Source organism: Geotrypetes seraphini, chromosome 4, assembly GCF_902459505.1.
Source record: "Geotrypetes seraphini chromosome 4, aGeoSer1.1, whole genome shotgun sequence".
In the NCBI taxonomy this organism is placed as follows: Eukaryota; Metazoa; Chordata; class Amphibia; order Gymnophiona; family Dermophiidae; genus Geotrypetes; species Geotrypetes seraphini.
Window position 1 is genome coordinate 198,324,995 of NC_047087.1, and position 21,693 is coordinate 198,346,687.

Here is a 21,693-nt window from a genome sequence, read left to right on the forward strand (position 1 = left end):
AGCAGTTTCCTAAACTGTATGACATTTTCACAAAATCGTATTTCACCAGGTATCTTGTTCAATAAAACTGGACCTGCAACTGAAAAAGCAATGTTACTTACCGTAACAGTTGTTATCCAGGGACAGCAGGCAGCTATTCTCACTAGTGGGTGATGTCATCAGACAGAGCCCCGGTACGGACGTCTCACAAGCACGTGTTGCTTGTAGAAACTTAAAAGTTTCTAGATGCCCGCACCGCGCATGCGCCGGTGCCTTCCCGCCCGGAGATCCGGGCGTGTCTCCTCAGTTCAGGTAGCTAGCCTGAGAAGCCAACCCAGGGGAGGTGGGTGGGACGTGAGAATAGCTGCCTGCTGTCCCTGGATAACAACTGTTACGGTAAGTAACATTGCTTTATCCCAGGACAAGCAGGCAGGTATTCTCACTAGTGGGTGACCTCCAAGCTAACCTCAGTGGGATGGAGGGGGAGTTGGCGACTTAAGAGAATAAATTTTTCAATACTGTTTGGCCAAACTGTCCATCCCGTCTGGAGAGAGTATCCAGACAATAATGTGAGGTGAATGTGTGAACCGAGGACCAGGTGGCAGCCTTACAAATTTCCTCGATTGGTGTTGATCTGAGGAATGCTACTGAGGCTGCCATTGCTCTGACCTTATGGGCTGTGACCTTACAAGGAAGTGATAATCCAGCCTGGGCATAGCAGAAAGAGATACAAGCCGCCATCCAATTAGAGATGGTGCGCTTTGATACGGGTCTTCCCAACTTATTAGGATCGAAGGAGACAAAAAGTTGAGGAGTGGTTCTGTGTGGCTTGGTGCGATCCAGGTAGAAAGCCAAAGCACGTTTACAGTCTAGAGTGTGAAGGGCCGATTCTCCGTGGTGAGAATGGGGCTTAGGGAAGAATACTGGAAGTACAATGGATTGGTTGAGATGAAATTCGGAGACCACCTTAGGCAGGAATTTCGGGTGAGTGCGGAGGACCACCTTGTCATGATGGAATACTGTGAATGGTGGATCCGCCATCAATGCCTGGAGTTCGCTGACTTTGCGAGCGGACGTAAGGGCTACAAGAAAAAGCACTTTCCAGGTGAGATACTTAAGAGGGGCCCTGTTGAGTGGTTCAAACGGGGGCTTCATGAGACGGGAAAGGACTACATTGAGGTCCCAAACTACTGGGGGTGGTTTGAGAGGAGGGTTAACATGGAAGAGTCCTTTCATAAATCTGGCGACCACCGGATGGGCCGAGAGGGGTTTCCCTTGTAGGGGCTGGTGGAACGCCGCAATAGCGCTCAGGTGGACTCGTATGGATGTAGACTTGAGCCCAGATTGAGATAGGTGTAGGAGATAGTCCAGCACGGAGGATAAGGAAGCTCGCTGAGGTTCCTTTGATTTAGAAACACACCATGAGGAGAATCTAGTCCATTTCTGGGAGTAGCATTGTCGAGTGGTGGGCTTCCTGGAAGCTTCCAAGACCTCCCTCACTTCTTGTGAGAATTGGTGAGGGGTTACGTTGAGAGGAACCAAGCTGTCAGGTGGAGAGACTGCAGGTTGGGATGAAGCAGTGATCCTTGATGTTGAGTAAGTAGTGAAGGAAACACTGGAAGTGGTACTGGTTCCCTGCTGCTGAGTTGAAGTAGGAGGGAGAACCAAGGTTGTCTGGGCCACCGAGGAGCTATTAGAATCGTGGTAGCCCGTTCGAGTTTCAGCTTGACCAGAGTCTTCTGGATCAGCGGGAATGGTGGGAACGCATATAGAAATCGTTTCCCCCAGTTCAGTAGAAAAGCATCTGCCTCGAGGCGATGAGGAGTGTAGATCCTGGAGCAAAACTGAGGCAGTTTGGAGTTGTGGGGAGCCGCAAAGAGGTCTATCTGAGGTGTCCCCCACTGCGTGAAGATTTGGTGAAGGGGGCTGGAATGGAGAGTCCATTCGTGCGGTTGTAGCAGACGACTTAGTTTGTCTGCTAAGACGTTGTTCTCCCCCTGAATGTAGACAGCTCTGAGGAAGGCGTTGTGGCGCACCGCCCAGTCCCAGACTCGTAGAGCTTCCTGGCAAAGGAGGGCCGAGCCCGTGCCTCCTTGCTTGTTGATATAATACATGGCGGCCTGATTGTCTGTGCGAATGAGGATCACCATGTCGTGAAGTAGGTGTTGGAAAGCTTGGAGCGCATTGAAGATGGCTCTGAGCTCCAGTAGATTGATTTGATGTAGTCTTTCCGCACTGGTCCAGAATCCTTGGGTGCGGAGACCATCCAGGTGGGCCCCCCATGCATAGTTCGACGAATCGGTTGTGAGAACTTTCTGATGGGGGGGGAGAGTGCAACAGCAAACCTCTGGATAGATTCGAAGAGGTCATCCACCAAAGTAGAGACTGCCGAAGAGCAGGTGTGACTAAGATGTGTTTGGTTAGTGGATCGGACGTCTGATTCCACTGTGATGCCAGGGTCCACTGGGGGATCCTGAGATGGAGTCTGGCAAAGGGTGTCACATGTACTGTGGAGGCCATATGGCCCAGGAGCACCATCAGTTGTCTCGCCGGTAGGGTTTGGCGAGTAGACACCGACTGGCAGAGATGGAGAAGGGACTCCATGCATTGCAGAGGCAGGAATGCTCGGAGTCGAGTGGTGTCCAGGACCGCTCCGATGAAGGGGAGGGACTGGGTGGGTTGTAGATGAGACTTGGAAAAGTTGATCTCGAAGCCCAAATTCTGGAGGAAGTAGGTTGTAGCCAAGACCGCCGAAGTGACCTCTGGGGCTGACGGGGCTTTGATGAGCCAGTCGTCGAGGTATGGGAACACCTGTAGACCCCTGTCTCGGAGTGCCGCGGCCACTACCACCAGGCACTTTGTGAAGACTCTGGGGGACGAAGAGAGGCCGAATGGTAGCACTCGATACTGTAGGTGCAGATTTCCCACCCAAAATCTGAGGAACTTTCGGGAGGCCAGGTGAATGGGGATGTGAGTGTAGGCCTCCTTGAGATCCAGGGAGCATAACCAGTCGTTCTGCTCGAGGAGGGGGTATAGAGAAGCCAAAGTCAACATGCGAAACTTCTCTTTGACCAGAAACTTGTTGAGGGCCCGAAGGTATAAAATGGGTCGCAGATCGCCCGTTTTCTTCGGGACGAGGAAGTACCGGGAGTAAAACCCTCGGTTCAACTGGTCTGACGGGACCGGCTCGACAGCCCGAAGCTGAAGTAAGGTTTGGACTTCCTGAAGGAGAAGGGCGGTCTGTGTCGAGCTTGAAGGATACTCTCTTGGAGGATGGTCCGGGGGGACCCGATGGAAGTGAAGAGAGTATCCTTCTCTTATGATGGTAAGGACCCATAGGTCCGTGGTTATGGCCTCCCATCGATGGTAAAAAAGATGGAGGCGGCCCCCTATGGGAGAGGCTGAGGGGTGCAGAACGGTGTCGGTTATGCTCCCAGGAGGGGAGTCAAAAGGGCTGGGGAGCCTTAGGTGCAGCCGGTGGCTGAGGTTTTTGCTGAGACTTCTGTGGAGGTTGTCTCTTTGCAGGTTGTCTCGCAGCAGGCGTTTGTCTGGGCATGTAACGCCGCTGGTAAATCAGGGGTGGCCTGGAAGGTCGAGACTGTTGAGGTTTGGGTTTGGGCCGCAGGATGGATTGAAAAGATTTTTCGTGATCCGACAGCTTCTTGGTAACAGTTTCGATAGACTCATCGAACAGGTCAGCTCCCGCACATGGTACGTTGGCGAGTCTGTCCTGGAGGTTGGGATCCATATCGATTGTACGGAGCCATGCCAGGCGACGCATGGCTACCGCGCTTGCGGCAGCACGTGCCGAGAGTTCGAATGCATCGAAGGAGGATTGCATCAGCTGGAGGCGTAATTGGGAGAGGGAGGCTACCACTTCCTCGAACTCGAATCGAGCTTGGGTGTCTATGAACGGAGTGAACTTGCGGAGCACGGCAAGAAGAACTCCAGATAGGAAGAGAAAAAGAAATTGTAGTTCAGCACCCGTGACGCCATCATGGAGTTTTGATAGAATTTTCTACCAAATTTGTCCATCGTTCTCCCCTCTCGGCCCGGCGGTACAGAGGCGTAGACCTGAGAGGGATGAGAGCGTTTAAGAGAGGACTCAACCAGTAGGGATTGGTGGGAGAGTTGAGGGCCCTCAAACCCTTTATGGTGCACGATGCGGTATCGAGCATCGAGTTTGCTGGGAATCGCCGGTATGGAGTACGGTGTTTCGAAACACTGCATGAAGGTCTGATCCAGCAATTTATGCAGGGGGAGCCGAAGCGACTCCGTTGGAGGGTTGGGTAAATGCATGGTGTCCAGATACTCTTTGGAGTATCGGGAGCCCGTGTCAAGGGTCACATCCAGATCATCCGCCATTTGTCGGAGGAATGATGAGAAAGACAATTGATCCGCCAGCGTCGGTCTGTGGGACGGGCTGGAGGAGGAAGAGGCCTCCGGATCCATGGACATCGGGGAGTGACAAGGAGAATCGGGTACGGGTGTCTCCTCGTACTCCGGTCCCTCCGGGGGGGACACCTCTGATGAGGAGTATCCCATACGTTGCAGTTTTTTCTGCGGTGACACCTCCGAGTGGCGTGAAGAGTGCCAGGATGAGTGTCTTGATCGGTGCCCGTCTCGGTGGCGGGACGGGGATCGGGATCGTCTGTGCATCGCATGGTCTCCCGAGGCCCCCAGGTGGAGGATAGGGCTGGAAGCGGTGGATCGCAACTGGGGTTGCGATGCGGATTCTTGCGATGCTACCCAAGTCTGGTAAGGAGTACGGAAGAACTCTTCCTGACTATGCCCAGGGCTTTGAGTATCGATCGGAGGTCTGGTCCCATGTTGGCGCGGAGGCGTAATGGGCTCTAATGGCGGCATATCGGTAAGCGAGGCTTGCCGCATGGGCATCGCCGCCCTCCCCCGTTCGTCCTCGTCGGTTTTCGAGGTCGAACGGCGTGGAGGAGGGGGAGGGGGCGGACCGCCCCTTTGGACCGGTACCGGGAGGTCACCCTGTATGGCAGCGATGAGCCCGGGTCCGATGGTCTGCATGAGCTCAACGAATTGAGCTTCCAGCACGGACCGTAGCGAAGCCGATAAGGAGGGATCCACACCGAAAGGGGGTCCTCCTGCACGGTCATCGCGCTCCTTCGAGGTCGAGTGCTTCTGCTTAGTAGCTTTCGGCACTTTGATGACCACTGGTGGTACTGTGGAAGGAAGAGGCACCTGAACCGAGGAGACCGGGGCAGGCACCGACGTCGAGCTCGTGGATGTTGTCGGGATGAACGATGCCGGTTTCACCACACTCGATGCAGGAGGGGTCGATACCGGTTTCGCCCGAACCAGGGAGGTATCAGATGAAGTGGAGGCTGAAGGATCCTTAGCTGCGTCCATCTTGAACATCGATTCCCACAATAGGCAACGCCGTTTGAATGAGCGTGCCGTAAGGGTAGAGCAAGGCCTGCACGATTTCGGAATGTGGTCAGGACCCAAACACTGCAAACAGCGCCGGTGAGGGTCCGTGAGTGAAATCGCGCGTTGGCACTTGCTGCACTTTTTAAACCCGGTGATTGGCCGGGACATAGGCCGGAAAATCTCCGCTGCGAGGTCGAAGCCTGTGGGCCTGAGCCACGTGGCCGGCCCGTTCGACCCGCCGGAGGAAATAATCTTTTTTTTTTTTTTTTTTTTTTAAACTGAAAAAGAAATGTACTGTTAACTGTTAATTAAAAGAAAGCGAAAACGCGGACAAGGAAGGCAAATTTAACTGAATTCAGCTAGCGCATGATGAAGTTGAACTTCTCAGCTCCGCGGAAAGAAAAGAACTGAGGAGACACGCCCGGATCTCCGGGCGGGAAGGCACCGGCGCATGCGCGGTGCGGGCATCTAGAAACTTTTAAGTTTCTACAAGCAACACGTGCTTGTGAGAAGTCTGTACCGGGGCTCTGTCTGATGACATCACCCACTAGTGAGAATACCTGCCTGCTTGTCCTGGGATAAACAAGATTTCCTCGTATTTGCATATTTCGCTACATCCCTTTTCCGTATATCCAATAATATATCACTTTCTGATCTTAACGATTTACCTGGTCTGTACATTATCAAGAATTTTCTTAAATAATCAGGTATAATTTTGCATATCCCTTGTTGAATTATTTTCAAAGTTTTAAATTCTATTCGGAATTTAATTGGAATCCAATGCAATTTCTTTAAGACTGGAGTAATGTGCTCAAAACGAGCCGATCCCATCAACATTCGAGCTGCTGAATTCTAAACAATCTGCAATGCCCTCAAACAAACAGCAGGAAGTCCTAAACAGAATGCATTGCAAAAGTCAAGTTTTTGAGAGCACCATTGAGTGTAACACCTGTCTAAAGTCCCAACTGGTCAAAAAATTCTTCAGTTGTAATATCTTTCGCATTGTAAAATATGCAGCCTGTATCACTCTTGCTATTTGCGACTTTAGTGTCAATTTCTCATCAAGAATTATCCCCAGTATTTTAATCTCTTCCCTAATCTCAATCTGATGTTCATTCAGAGATACTTCACGGGGCCTTAAATGCTCATTGCATTCACCTGCTATCATTATTTCGGTTTAGACATTCAAAATAAATCCATTCTCATTTGTTTTGAAAAGCAAATTGCTATTTGTTCCAGGACTGAAATTCAACCAGATCTTTCAGGGTTACTTCTCAGATTTTGTTTGATTAAATTGCCTTCTGACTTCTACCTTGCTGACTGAGAAATAATGAATTATTTTAAGGGTACACTGCAGAAATTAAAACAATTTAAAGACCATATCTCCGTGTTTGTGCTAAAGGCACAGCAGTCAAGACAGAAAAACTTGTTCTATAGCAACTATTAGTGTCAATTACATTTTGCACTTTTCCAAAGTAGTTTTTTTTTTTGTCAAAGTCTAAGACGCATGCTTAAGTGAGCTACATTTGTGGGATTCAGCACTTCAGAATAGCCCAAGAAGGCTGAGTTGAGGGTTATGTGAAAAATGATATAAACCTGCGATGTCAGTTTTACCTGTTAGAGAATCTGTGAACACACATAAGCAGTTTGCTTATAGATTATTCACCGGCACCTGCAGAGTTCCACACACAAAACTTCACACTGGTTAAATTTGCAGAACACTATAGAATATATTAAACAAACTTAAAAAAAAAAAACAGATTTGTTTGTATTCATTCTCTTAGGCTTCCACGACTGGCATGCTTGTTGCAGTTTTCAAGGTCTCGCCACTTTTGGTCAGGTAGAATCAATGTTTTAGCCCTCATGTTATGGCTTTCTTCAGAGTATTCTGTGAGGTCTGCAGTTTGTCTTTATATACGGTGGGTCCTCAAACTCGATTGGCTGAGGCTTGAAGTGAATGAGGCAGGAAAGTCTGTTGGTGACCAATTTGAATTTTGATGAGAAAGTCTGTTGGTCACAAATTTGAGTTTTGGCAGGAAAATCTGTTGGTCTCTTTTTCACGTAGAATGGAAAATTTTCTGGTGAGTTTAAAGATGTTCTCCTTGTGAAACTGGGTTATATGTTCTTTTAGGCTTCCGAGACTAGCATCATGCTTGTTACAGTTTTCCAGGTCTCACCATATCTGGTCAGGTAAAATCGATATGGGGTCTGCAGTTTGTCTTTATATATATAGAGGGTCCTCAAACCTGAAAAACTGCAACAAGTATGATGCCAGCCACAGAAGTCTAAGAGAACATATAACCCAGCTTCATGGGGAGAACATCTTTAAACAAACTAGAGAATTTTCCATTCTGAAGGAAAAAGAGACCAACGGATTTTCCTACCAAAGTTCAAATTTGTGACCAACAAATCTTCCTGCCTCATTTACCGCAAGCCCCGGCCAATCAAGTTTGTGGACCCACCATACAGAGCAGGATTAATTCATTGAGGGCCCATAGGCACACAAGTCCCAAACTACCCACCCCAGCCCCATCATGCTCCGCCCCTGTCCAGCCCCACCATACCCCGCCCCCTGCTCTGCCCCCATTTATTTACCCATTTTCTTACCCAATCCAGCATGTGCCCTTTTTTCTTTCTCCTCTCCACTTCCTTCCCTCCTTCCTTGCCCCTAGTCTGGCATCTGTCTCCTTCCCTTCATTCCCCTTCATGGACTGGTATCTCCTTTCCTTCTCCTCCCTCCTATAGTCTTGGCATCTCTCTTTCTTCTCCTCTCCCTTCCCTGATCTTCCTTTCCCCCCAACTGGGTGAAGCAGCATTACCCCTGCCTCCCATAGCTGCCTGGTGAGGTGAGATCAGCTTCCCTTCCTTCCACTCTCTCACTGCCGTCTTGCCCACCGTCCGTAAGTGAACTGAACCCAGGCAACAGTGCTCTAACACTGTGTGCGCTGGCTTCCCTTCTCCTCCGAAACAGGAAGTTACATTATGAGGGGGAGGGAGGAGAAGGGAAGCCAGAAACAGACAAAAAATAAAAGCAGATACCAGACTCTGCATGTCATGCAACATCAGAAAAATAGAAACAAAAACAGTGCAAAACAAAGCCAACAGACATAAATTCTCAACACTGACATGATTCAATCATTAAATTGAAAATAAAATAAATTTTCCTACCTTTGCTGTCTGGTGATATTAATATACTAATTATTTTGTTCTGCTTTCCTCTCTCTGTGCTCTTTAACTCTTTCCAGGCTTCCTTTCCATCTGCTATTTCTTTTCTCACCTTTTTTCTTCTTCAGTGCCAAATAAAGAATGATACGGGGAAAAAATCTGTCGTCACTGCCCCGTCACCAAGACCACCGACCTTGTCCCCGCCCTGTCCCTGCAACCACTGTCTCCGCCCCATCCCCACAGCATCCATACATGTTCCTCTGCACCCCACCTTCCCCAGTTCCCTTCAGTGTTCATTCCTCTTTACCCCACCTTCCCCAGTTCCCTTCAGCGTCTGTTCCTCTCTACCCCACCTTCCCCAGTTCCCTTCAGCGTATCTTCCTCTGCACCCCACTTTCTCCAGTTCCCTTCAGCGTCTGTTCTTTCCATCCCACCTTTCCTCAGTTCCCTTCAGCGTCTGTTCTTTCCACCCACCTTTCCTCCCTGTCTCCCTTCCTGTTCCTTACCTTCGCGGCAGGCAATTTCTCTAAATGTGCTTCCTACCAGCAGCCAGAGCATTGAAATCACGTGTGGCTGCAGGAAAGGTCGTCTCTGATGCAACTTGACACTGGAAGGTAGGACGTGGGAGCGGGGAGTTTGAAAACGAAGGCCATTATGATGCTCCACCCTCTCTGACATAATTTCTGGTTTCCCTGGGTTGCACTGGATGAAAAAATTTTTCTGGGGCCGCACAAACACTAACACTTGTTGATGAGCAAAAAAAAGTTTGAGCAGGTCCCAAATTTGCAATCACTAATATAGAAGATGTACATATCTAATAATAAACCTTCATTAAAGGGACACTGTGGAAAGGAACCCAAAAAAGCAGTAATACTTATCCTGACTGAGTGATCCTCCACATGCACCGCTGACAGTGGGAGCAGCCACATGCTTCCGCATCCTCACCATGATGAGCAGGGATGCGCGCTCCTGGTTATCTCATTCACTTCTATTACAGCTACGGTAAACAGAGGTGAGCCTCATCAGAGCAGGGATGTTGAATCAGCTGTCAGCAGCGCACATGGAGGATCGTTCAGTCAGGGTAAATATTACTGCTTTTTTGGGACTCCCACTTTGAGCTTAGGCTCCCTCAAAATGAGCATCTCCCTTACCATAGCTAGTAGGGATCCCCAAGCTTCACCAACTGACGGCCACCTCCTACCCCTCCAACTTCCCAAGTTCTGCAGCTGGCAGCAATATTGCAGAGCTGCTGCCTTAAGCAGTGGCAGCTTGAGGATATTGCCATTGGCTGCAAAGCTTGGAGATTTTGAGTTGCCAGACTGGAGGAAGATGTCTTCAGTTGGAAGGGCTTGGGAATCCCCACTAGCCCAAGTATTTATAAATTGCAATCAGGCAGGAAGAAACTTTGGTGCCCATCCACTAATTTTGGGCTCTAGTCCTTCCCCCAAATCAGCTGTATATGACTACACCACTGAATACAAAAATAATTGTGATGCACATATCCCAAAACTAACATATTCCAGTTAATAAATTCAATTTTTTTCTACCTTGTTGTCTGGATGTTTTGTTTTTCCATCATCTTGGTCCCAGTTTCTCTTTCTGCTTTTAGTCTATCTTCAACTAATTCTCTTTCCAGTGTCTGCTGTCCATTTTTTTTCTCCTCTTCTCTCGTTCTGTTTCCTTCTTATGCCTGTCTCCAACGTATTGATTTTTCACTTTCAGCTTTCTTAATTTTTTCTTTTCTTTTTTGCCTCTGTCCACTCAAATCTTGCCTTCTTTCTCACCCTTATTCTTTTTAAATGTTCAGCTACCTTTCAATTCTCCATCTTCTCTCAGTCTCTAGCTATCCCATTTCCCATCTCACTCCTTTCCCAGCCTCCAATTTTCTGCTATCTATTCCCCATTACCACATTTCTACCACTGTACTCACTGCTCTCTCACTCATCTTGTCATCTCCCTTTTGATCTCATCCACATAGCTCACCACTTTCAGAATCCCCCTTCCTCTCTCCTCTGGTCAGGTTATAACTCCCTGTCCCTTTCTTTCCATCCCCTAGCATCTTCTTATCCCATTGAAATCACGTGTGGCTTCTTATCCCATTGAAATCACGTGTGTTCCCTCCTTCCCTCCCATGGGTCCATCTCTGCTCTTCTATCTCCATGGTCCAACATTTTGCTCCCTCTCTTTAATAAAATAAGTTCAATATAAAATCATAACTATTCGAGGCTTGTGCGGATGGGATCTGACAGTTTGCAAGACGAGAACTGAGCTCACGGGGATGGGGCAGGGATGGGGACTGAGCTCGCGGGGACGGGACAGGGATGGGGACCGAGCTTGTGGGGATGGGGCAGGGACGGGGACAACCTCACAGGGACGGGGAGGGATCGGTGATAAATTTTTTCCCCATGTCATTCTCTACTTTAGAGCCCCTTCAGAGCAGCCTTATTTTCAGGAGCAGAAGTAATTATCACTTCTGTGAACTCTATTTGTTAGTGAATTTACTGTTTGCATTTACATTCTTAATATGTGGAAAAAGAAAAGAGAAATTAAGCTTCCAGTGGTCTCTACTCCCATGATTATAGTTCCTATTGACAAATATCTAATTAATCTTGCTCAAGGTAAAGCTTCTCTTCCCCTAATCTCTGCAGAAGGTGCTTCATTGATCTCCAGCGGTAGAACCCCCCACCTCCTCTACCATCTGCTTCCAGGATTACTGAGTCATTGAAAGAGAAGCAATGAAGTGTTCATGTTGGGTACCTGGAAGGTTGTTGCTAGGACTGAGGCTTTGCTTAGAGATACAGTTTTGCAACTTTGCTCCTACACTGAGAAGGCATTAAATTGGATCCTTTTAATAAATAATTATATTTAGTGAAACCAAAGGTGCAATTCTTGCAGACATTGCATGTATCTGCTTTCAAAAATAGCCTAAAGGGCTCATTTTCAAAAAAGATAGATGGCCAAAGACAGCATAAACTAGCACTTGGACATCTTACTAGTCAAAATGTCCAAGTGGGCCTTTTCAAAACTGACTTTCTGGCCATCTAGTAAAACTTCTTACCCACTGTGCATCCAAAGTGGAAATAGCCATATTGGTAGGCATGCCATGGGCAGGGAATTGGCGAGCTTTGGGTGGGCTTAGACTTGGATTTCCTGCAGCTATAATCAAACCTTTTCCAGGATATCCTAGCCGGAACTTAGACCTGTTTGAGAAGTATCTAAGTGCCAAAAGGGTGCCCAAACTGACTAGATGATCACTGGAGGGAGCCACACACACTCTTCCAGTGGTCACTGACCCTCTCCCACCCCCCACAATGTGAATGAAACAGTACATACCTGGCTCTAGAACAGTAGCACTTGGTATGGGAAAGCCTAGTAGAGCATCACACAAGTGTCCTAAGTAATCAGGTGGGTGGTCTAGTGAACCATAGAGAGGAGGAGCCAGACCCATAAGCCACTCTAACCACTACATTTATGGTAGAAAGTGTGAACCCACCAAAACTCTACTATACTACCATATAGGTGCCACCTGCAGCCATAAGGGCTATTGGGGTGGTGGACAAGTGGGTATAGAAGGTTTTGGGGGAGTTTTGGAAGGCTCAACATATATTATAAGGGGATTATAGTAAGATATACTTCTGGCACTGTTTATGTGAAGTTCACAGCAGTGCCTTCTAATGTGCCCTAATGTTCTGTTGGCATGTCTGTGTCTCCAGTCCATTAGAAAGCTGGCCCCTCCCACATTCAAATGGGCTTCATTTGGACATTTTCAACTTGGATAGTATTGTGGTCAAAAATGGGGAATAAAGTTAAACGTCCTGAGATTGGACATCCTGATGGCCAAGATGTCCAACTAGATGATTTTTTTAAAAAAGGGCATCCAGCATTTTTGAAAATGGACCTTTCTGGAAGTCCAATTTTGGACATTTAACAAGAAACGTCCAAAGTTGGACTTAGATGTCCTATTGAAAATGCCCCTCCTTGTCTCCATCATAAGTAGAAATCATTTGATAATTTGCTTAGGGCTAAAAATATTAGATTTCTCAATTGTCCTAAGATTTGCTTATAGTCCACTGAGATTTTGTTATGGAAGTATTTCAATGAGATGCTACAGCTACCTGATATTGATGCAATTTCCTCATCTAAATTCTTTTGTTTCTGGAAATTTCTCTGTGGCTCAGGAAATAAGCAGAGATAGAATACAGGAGAATATTATCTCGCAGACTACCCTACTCATGACCTTTGCCACTAAGAAAAACTGACGGTTCTTAAGGCTTATTTCACACTTACAGATGTTTAGTTTTATAGTAAATGAGAGCAAGTATTCCCTGATGCTTCGTGTGTTACACAAGAACAGCAAATACAGTTTCTTGATTTAAGGGCTCAGACTCTTCAAACAGTGGCTACCTTTTTTGTTACAGTACCATTGCAAGGGGTCTTGTGTCCTTTCAGAGCAATAATTTTGTATTCTTTGACACATTGCATTTAAAAAATGTTCTGTCTGGTTAGCAGAAGGTGTAAGATAGAAGGGGGTTATAGAAAGGTCTGTAATGGGTGTTATAATCTCTGAATAGTAGGAACTTGTTATTCCTAAGTTTTCTTGTTAGATGGCTGTTTTTCTTTGGTTACCCTCTGTTTATCTCTCTATGATGTGGGCTTTTGTGTCCTTCTGTTATTATTTTTTTCATGTGATTCTATAAGTTTACATATGGAGTATTTATTTGAAAAACTTAATTTAAAAAAACAACAACAACGAATGAGCTGCATTACACACAAGCTTATGTAAAGCAAATTATTATGGTAATGATGGCACATGGCATGGGAAAATATTTCACTTGGCAAACTACTTTGGGAAAGCTATGTACACCTCAAGAAGTATAGCCCACTTCCCCCAAGGAGTACTGCCAGGCCAAGATGCCTGGTAATGCTGCCAGGGCTGTGAGCCTCTGTCGAATCTCCCTCATGTCTAAAGAAGTCCTGGCAGTTCATAGTGCTGCATCTCCCCTGATCCCTTCCCCCAACATGACCAGTATATAATCAGCAGCCAGAATCCTAGCCATTAACCCTACCTGTGGTCTTTAAAACCTTCCCAAATGCTTTTTAAAATGCCCCCTCCCCCTTAGAATTGCCATGCTCCCCTCATCTCTTCCCCATCTCCGCTCTCAGCTTATCAGGATATCCTTGAGTCCACAAGTTGTAAGAGAAATCTCTACTCAGTTTTTCCCCACCAGTGTTAAATTTCAAATTGATATTGGCCAACCCAAGGCTAACTTTTGCTCAATGGCTTCATTTCTGTCTCTTGTGAACTCTGGTATGCTGTAGAAGAGAGAAAGAGGTGTTAAGAAGCTGAGGGCTAAGTTTTGAGGACCTGGGGCATGGATGGAATGAAGATATAAGATCCAGCTGCTGACTAGTACTATTTGAGGGAAGAAAGCAGGGGAAACATGGCACACGGGCTGCCAGGTTTCTTTAGACCTGAAGTAGTTTGAGGTTGGAGAAAGAATTTTAAAGGGGCTTTCATTCCATTTAAGATCTTAGACTGGTACTATGATTGAGTGTAGTTTCATTGCAGAGGCCTGCATGGGTAGAGCTGATTGCCTGTCCACACCAGCTCCAATGTCAACATGATTGTTGCGAGTGACCTCTTGTAGCAGTCATGTGAGATTGCCACTTCAGATCCCAGCAGTCATGTTGACAATGGAGCTAAGAGGGGCAGGGCAGGGAAGGGGCAGAGCAAGTGCAGATCAACCCTGCCCCAATTGCACTATTAGTGCTTTTAAGGTAAACCTGGAGGTGGGGATGGTGAGGGGGGTTCAGCCCTACAGTGATCTAGGCATCTTGAGGGAGCCTCAACCTGCCTTTGTTATAGGGGAGGCCCCGCCTTTTGTTCCAGGGGTTCTCATTTTTGCTTGGGGGGTGGAGCGGACCTTGGAGGTGAGCTGGCCGGGCCTTGGAGGTGAGGTGCTCCTGTTCGGAGGGAGGGAGGAGGTGCAGCACAAGCAGTTTCATTTGCAATTTCTGTTTTGGTCGAACCGAGCGACAAAATTCAGTTGCAGGTTCAGTTTCAGCCAAAACGGGGAAAAACATGGTTTCAGTCAGCCTTTGTATAAGAACAAAACCTTTTTTTTCTTTGAACTGACCATGGCAATGTGCTAATACTATTCAGGGTAACACAGGAACTGTTAAAGAAGGAAAGGCTGTGGCTCACTGGTTGACCTGCACCAGAGGTTGTGAGATCAAATCCTGGTGCTGCTCCTTGTGACCCTGGGCAAATCACTTAATCCTCCAGGGCCCACTGCTTTGAATGTAAGCTTTGAAAAGCCAAAGTGACATAAAGACAGTATAAAAGTCCCCATTCCCTTTCCCTTTAAATTGTGATAGTCAATTACAATATCAGAGCTCTCAAGTTATCAGTACCCAGTTCCAGGAGACAGACTTTTTAGCCAGTCCTGGTTTTAAACATATATCCTAAAGCAGTATGGTATTTGTAGTTCCTGACTCTACCCATCAAAATCAGTGCTAGAGGTCCCCTAATGCATTAAGATGAGGCTGGCAGAAATCTAGGACTGGCCCAAAAACTTCCTCCTGGAATTGGGTAACTTGGAAGCTCTGCTATACTGTGGTTCATAAATCTCACAGGAGCGTTTGTGCAGTAAAATGGTGTGGGAACAAGATCTTTTGCCAAAGTTTAGTAAGCTGGCTCTTAAAAAGACTGTTGGAGCCACAGATATTCAGATAGTTTAAACATTAGAAACAGCTTCCAATTTACTACCACAAAATTATCCCCATCTCATCTGCCAAAGCATTACCACATTTTCTCATATATATCCTGCAGATGAGCATAACCTGCTCCCATGCACAATCCATGGAAAAGCCCTGTTTTTGTAAGTGAAATTATGAATAACCGGCATCTTTGGACACCCTGCAGCAGTGAATTACCTGTATTGTCATCCGATATTCTGCAGATTAACATGAATAAAGTCTATGAGAGTCCTTTTACTAAGGACCCCAACCCCCTCTTTGTCATATTTGTCTGTTAATTTATTTATTCATTTATTCCATTTTCTATACCGTTCTCCCAGGAGAGCTCAGAATGGTTTACATGAATTTATTCAGGTACTTACCCACAACCTACTGTACTCAACTGAATATCTCCCTAATAGCCCTTATGCCTGGAGATGACACCTATATATCAGTACGTAGGTTATTAGTGGGCTCGCACTTTCAACCACAAGGATACTAGTTAGAAATGGATATGGACCTGGGTCCCCTTTTCTGCAGACCACTGCACTGACCACCAGGCTTCTCCAGAGAGCTGCTTGATGCTTTAATACCACTGGTCATAGCATCTGAAGCTGTCATACAGGCTAGTATATACTGTTTCATTCATATTTTTTTTGGGGGGGTGAGAAGGGGTCAGTAACCACTGGGGGAGTAAAGGGAGGCTATGCCTTCAAACCTTCAGTGGTCATCTGATGAGTTTGACTATATTTTTGTCACATATTTATTATTGAAATAGGTCTAGCCTCAAACATTCAAGTTTTACGCTGGACATTTTCTGCAACGTTCCATTATTGCAGTAAAACATCCAAATCCTAAGCCCGCCCTAATACTGCTGAAAACATGCCCCAACATGCCATCCTGAGATTTAGATGAATTTCAGATAAACAACATAGAAAACTGTATAAAAATGTGTTTTGAATACGAATATGCCATTTTTTGTACATTTTTATCTTTTGAAAATTAGCTCCACAGGATTAATTTCTCAAAGTTATCTAGCCAGCTAAGTGTGAACTTTGCTTCCTCAATCAAATATTCAGAAAACTAACCTGGGCCAAGTGACTAACTTTTCAGTGTCAACCAGCTAAGTTCATCTGGTTTTCTGGCCATGTGCAAGGCCCATATAAATCAAGCTTCCTCTTCTTCTGGCTACAAAAGACCTGTCAAAATCCTGTCCCCAAATACTTAAGTGTGTATTTCTAAAAAATAAAATTCCTGGATCCAGTAGCTCCCCTCCTCCCTCTCGCCATGACCATTTGTCAAAAATTTGCCCCAGAAGCCTGCCAAACTCCCAAGAGCATGATCTTTCTAGAAAGTTCCTCCAAGGAAGCCTTAGAAGTGAAGAGTAACCCATATCGGATATGGGGGGTGGGGGGAGGCATGCAGAGCCTCACTGAAGGGCTTTATCTATAGTCGGCAGGGGGTAGAAAAGGGAGGCTGAAGATTAGCACCAAATCATGGGGCCATTTGTGTCACTCAATGGAAGGACTAGCCATGCCAGAAGCTTCCTGAAGCACTTGGCAAGTAACTACTGTTCTAGCATAAAAACATCTGTCAGTGTCAATAGGAATATTTTGATGGAGCAAGGAGAGTATGATCTGTCAACATTTGCACTGAAGGGGAAAAAAATCTTACTAACATTAGACTCCATTAATAATGAGACTTCAACACATATTCACAGATGAATTGTATAGGAGATTGCTAGCACTGAGGATTAGGTGATTTTTGAGAGAGAGCTAGCATTTGGCCCAAAGTGACTTATTCAGATGTTGCAGGGGTTGTCAGATTTTAAACAATAAAATCTCATAGTTATGCTCTTAGCATGCGTATATTGAGATATAACCATGGCAACTTGCTTTTGCTGCTGACAGTACATTTGCAATAACTTTGGAGTCCAACAAAGTCCATATTGTATTTGTATTTAATAACCTCAGTTCCCCGTAGACCAAAAGCCCAGAGTTTGTTTGCCTAAAGAGATTTTAGGACAGTGAACAGTTGATTCAGAACTCTGGAGCTGCCTGACCTACTGAGAGAATGAACAAAGTAGAGAAGGAATGAAACTCCTCACAGCCTCCTGGAGGATTCTGGACCCAAATCAATAAATTTTGATCATGTACAGTACTGGGGTGACGCTGATTCATGCTACACAGTAGATGACTAAACCCCAACACTAAACCCCCTGGTTATACAATATTTCAGTAATGCCCTTGTATTAGTTTCATTACTATTAAGTAACCAGTATGGAAGTGTATTGGGGGGGGGGGTTAATTCTTGTTTACTGCTGATGCTGATACTACAGGTGCACTCTAGAGCCTGAGGTGCCTTGTATATCCAAGTGAGTAGCTAAGGGGAAAGGGGGATGGGAGGAGAAAGAAACGTATGGGATGCTAGATAGGAAATAAGAAGAAAAAGAAAGCTGAAGAGCAGAAAATAGACCTTATGGAAATAGCAGGGTAGGGGGAGGAAGAGAAAAGGAAGCATCATGAGATGTCACAGGGTAGGAGTGAGAGAGAGGGATAAGGTACTGCAATGTAAAGGGTGGAGAGAGAGAGAGAAATGGAAAGCTGCAGAGCATGAAGGTACAAGGAAGTAAATAAGAGTAGGAAGATGTGCAGATTAATGAATAGGCAGATAAGACACACACAGAGAGCAAGGATATAATGTAAGGCAGGGGGTGAAGTGAAAGAGGATGGGAAAATTGTAGGGTAGGGGAAAGGAAATAGATGAGAAAGATATTGCAGTGTATCAGGTTAGTGAAGGTATGGAAAAGAGTGCTGGGGCTGTAGAGAATGCTGAAGGAGAGTGCCAGTAGGAATTGGTCTGACCCTCCCCCCATGCTTACTGGGCAAACAAGAGTTACACTAGCTAACCTCATTCTCTAATGGTTGTTTCAAAGGAAAGTAGACTTGTTAACAGTCTTAGTTACGTTGAGACTGGGATTGTATTGAATATTTGTAGTCAATTCTATTCAGCCCCGAATAGTACCCTGAATACATTATTCACATTCGACCAAATAGGGATTTAAATCTGAATACAAATAATCTGGGGTTCTACTGTGCTAAATCATTCTGAAATAAACACTTGATCTCTGTCATGTTGCTTCTTTCATTATTTATGGAAAAGCTTAATGCCCATTATTCATGCAGTCATACTCAGTTGAATAATGCTTTCATTATTCATATTCGGCTGAATAGTAAAGTATGCTATTTGGTAGAGCTTTAGAGAAATTCTAGGGTTCTACTCCCTTTAGCAAGTGCAGAGATGTCTAGCAGCTCTATCCGAGAAATGAAGTTTGACTTGTAAATATCCCTGTAGCTTCTGAAACAAGTCGTTGGCTATTCCGTACAAACGTAAGGAAGTTCTTCTTCACCCAGAGAGTGGTGGAAAACTGGAACGCTCTTTCCGGAGGGTGTTATAGGGGAAAACACCCTCCAGGAATTCAAGACAAAGTTAGACAAGGTCCTGCTGAACCGGAGCGTACACAGATAGGGTTGGTCTCAGTTAGAGCACTGGTCTTTGACCTAGGGGCCGCCATGGGAGCGGACTGCTGGGCACGATGGACCACTGGTCTGACCTAGCAGCGGCAATTCTTATGTTCGTATGTTCTTATTCTACCAGTGATTAACAATGGTGGCAGTAGACATTTCTTATTATTGTAAACGACCAAAAACTTGTGATGGTCGGTATATCAAAATATTAATAAACTTGAAACATCTCCTGGAGGGAAAATGTCCAGGTGTAAAAACCCAACCCTGTTTCAAATCCCTTGTCTGTGGTAGAGAATGACATGGGGCCAAATTTGTCCCCATCTCCATGGGGATTCAATTTCTCCATCCTGTCCCCGCAAGTTTTGTTGCTGCTCTGCCCCATTCCTGTAAGCTCTGCCTTAACTACACAAGCCTCAAACACTTATGATTTTAAAGTGTCTGAGGCTTGTGCAGATGAAGATAGAATTGCAGGAATGGGGTAGGGACAGGAAAAAAACTCGCAGGGATTGGGCAGGAAAATGAGTTCCCATGGGGAAGGGTAAAAAAAAATTGTCCCCGTGTCATTCTCTAGTCTGTGGCTCCTGTTTCCATTGTGCCATTACTTTAAGAGAAGAGTATCTCTGGCTAGCACTGCACCAGGAGAGAAGGAATGGATAGCAGTAACAGAGCTTAAGGGTTAAGGGGAGTGTGTGGCGCAATGGGTTAAAGCTACAGCCTCAGCACCTGAGGTTGTGGGTTCAAGCCCACACTGCTCCTTGTGACCCTGGGCAAGTCACTTAATCCCCCATCGCCCCAGGTACATTAGATAGATTGTGAGCCTGCCAGGACAGACAGGGAACATTAATAAATTCATGTAAACTGTTCTGAGCGCCCTTGGGAGAACAGTATAGAAAACTGAATAAATAAATATATAGAGAATTTTATCCATTGTCTTAATGCTTAGAGAGCCCTACTTAACTGATAAGAGACTTACAGAGAAGATATGTCTGGGGAACAGGTCCCCAGAATAAGTAAAACTATAAAGGGAGCAGTGTATCACAAACTGTGTGCCGTGGCACACTAGTGTGCCGCGGTGAGATTCGGGGTGTGCTGCGAGATGCCGGCAAGGAGAAGAGGCGCCGGCACCGGCTGACTGCTTACAGGACATACATCTCGCAGCGAGACACGTTCTGTAGGCAGTCAGCCAGTACCGGCACCTTTCCTCCTTGCTGGTGCCTCCTCTCCTCTATGCAACTCTCCTGTTACAGCATCCCCAACATCACCACCACCACTGGCAGCTCAGGGCCTCATCTGGAGGGTTTAGGGTGCTGCGGCATCCAGAAGTTTGCAAGGCACGGGGCTAGAGTGTATTTAGTGAAATCTGGGCATTTTTAACATCACAGCCCTCAAGCTATGAAAAACAGCAAGCAATGCTGAGAAATACATTATAGAAACCAAACTACTACTAATAGAGGAATCTCAGATTTTGTACTCATCTGTAATATGGCTTTGGTCCATGGCAAGGAAAGTCAACTAAGAACGTGAAGGATGACTTACCCAAAGGCAGAGAGTTTGCAATCCATAAGAAGAAGAGGAAATAGCAGGCAGCAGAGTTACACATCATAGTTCCTGTAAAATAAGGTTAAATAAGTGTCAACAACAGGCCACAGGAATGAGGAATCAGGTTAACCATGAGGTAGAATGAGGTCTTAATTCTAAACTAATTCTCTTTAACGTTAGGAGTGGGATTGAGATTTATGGAAATCACACTATGGGCTGATGAGAATCTCTGAAACATGAAAGGTATAGGGTTGCCCCCATTTGCACAGAGTAGGTCAGGAAGCAGAGCCCATGCTGCAAGAAAGTACTCTCCAGCAAAAAGGTTCTCCTTCTTATGCTTTGCATTTTCTATTTTCGTTTGCCCCATTCTAAGGGAGCAATTTTTAAAGGCCAAGTGATATTTATGAGTGTAAATCAGCATATACTGCAGCCGGTATGCAAAAGTTTTTAAGCTAATGTGTTATGGGTTCTGTACGGGGTGGTCCTTTAAATGATACACATAGGCCCAAATTCTCTAAGTTGCGCTGTAAGTTAGGCGGCAGTAGGCGCCCTACCACTGCTAAATTTAATCATTTTAATTTGTGTTAATCGACGTGGTAATTGACCATGTCATTTAAAACCAATTAAAAAGTGATTTTAAAAAAATACATAGGCGCCAGGATGCACCTGCAAAAAAGGATGCCATAATCATATCTTCAGAGATGCCTAATGGCGCATTAGGTTAAAGTAGGTGTGGTTAACACCAGAAATAACTTTATTTTCAAAGTATTTTCAGCGTGGCAACAACTATATGTGCTTTATTTGGCTTGGATTCATTTGTTTTATTCGTGAATGTAACATCACATTGAGTTACTCAATCACAAGTTTACAGAGGGCTGATTTACAAGATTCTAGCAACAGTTAAGACTCATGATGAAGGCCATCTAGGCCAGGGGTAGGCAATTCCGGTTCTCGAGAGCCAGAGCCAGGTCCAGTTTTCAGGATATCCACAATAAATATGCATGAGATCGATTTGCATCTCAATAAGGCAGTGCATGCAAATCCATTTCGTACATATTCATTGTGGATATCCTGAAAACTTGACCCGACTCTAGCTCTCTAGGACCAGAATTGCCTACCCCTGGTCTAGGCCAAAACAAAGACATGTTGAGTCTTTATTGGAAAAGAATAAAACTTTCTAGAACCCAGAGGTTACCTTCACTGTAACCACTACACCACACTTGCAACAGCGAAAGCTAGAAGGATGCTTTGGTGCATAGGGAGAGGAATGGTCAGTAGGAAAAAGGAGGTATTGATGACCCTATATAAGACTAGTGAATCCTTTTTATATATATATATATATATA

The 21,693-nt window shown here is 45.6% G+C and overlaps 1 protein-coding gene across 1 annotated transcript in view; it reads right to left on the reverse strand.

Annotated features, from left to right (window-relative positions):
• The window catches only part of CDH23 (cadherin related 23), a 1,673,137-nt gene that overhangs the window by 1,571,282 nt on the left and 80,162 nt on the right, over nucleotides 1-21,693 (reverse strand). Inside the window, exon 2 of the mRNA XM_033942780.1 lies at nucleotides 20,346-20,417. Coding sequence (XP_033798671.1) covers nucleotides 20,346-20,412 — 67 coding nt within the window. The 5' untranslated portion in view covers nucleotides 20,413-20,417. The remainder of the gene's footprint in view (nucleotides 1-20,345; nucleotides 20,418-21,693) is intronic.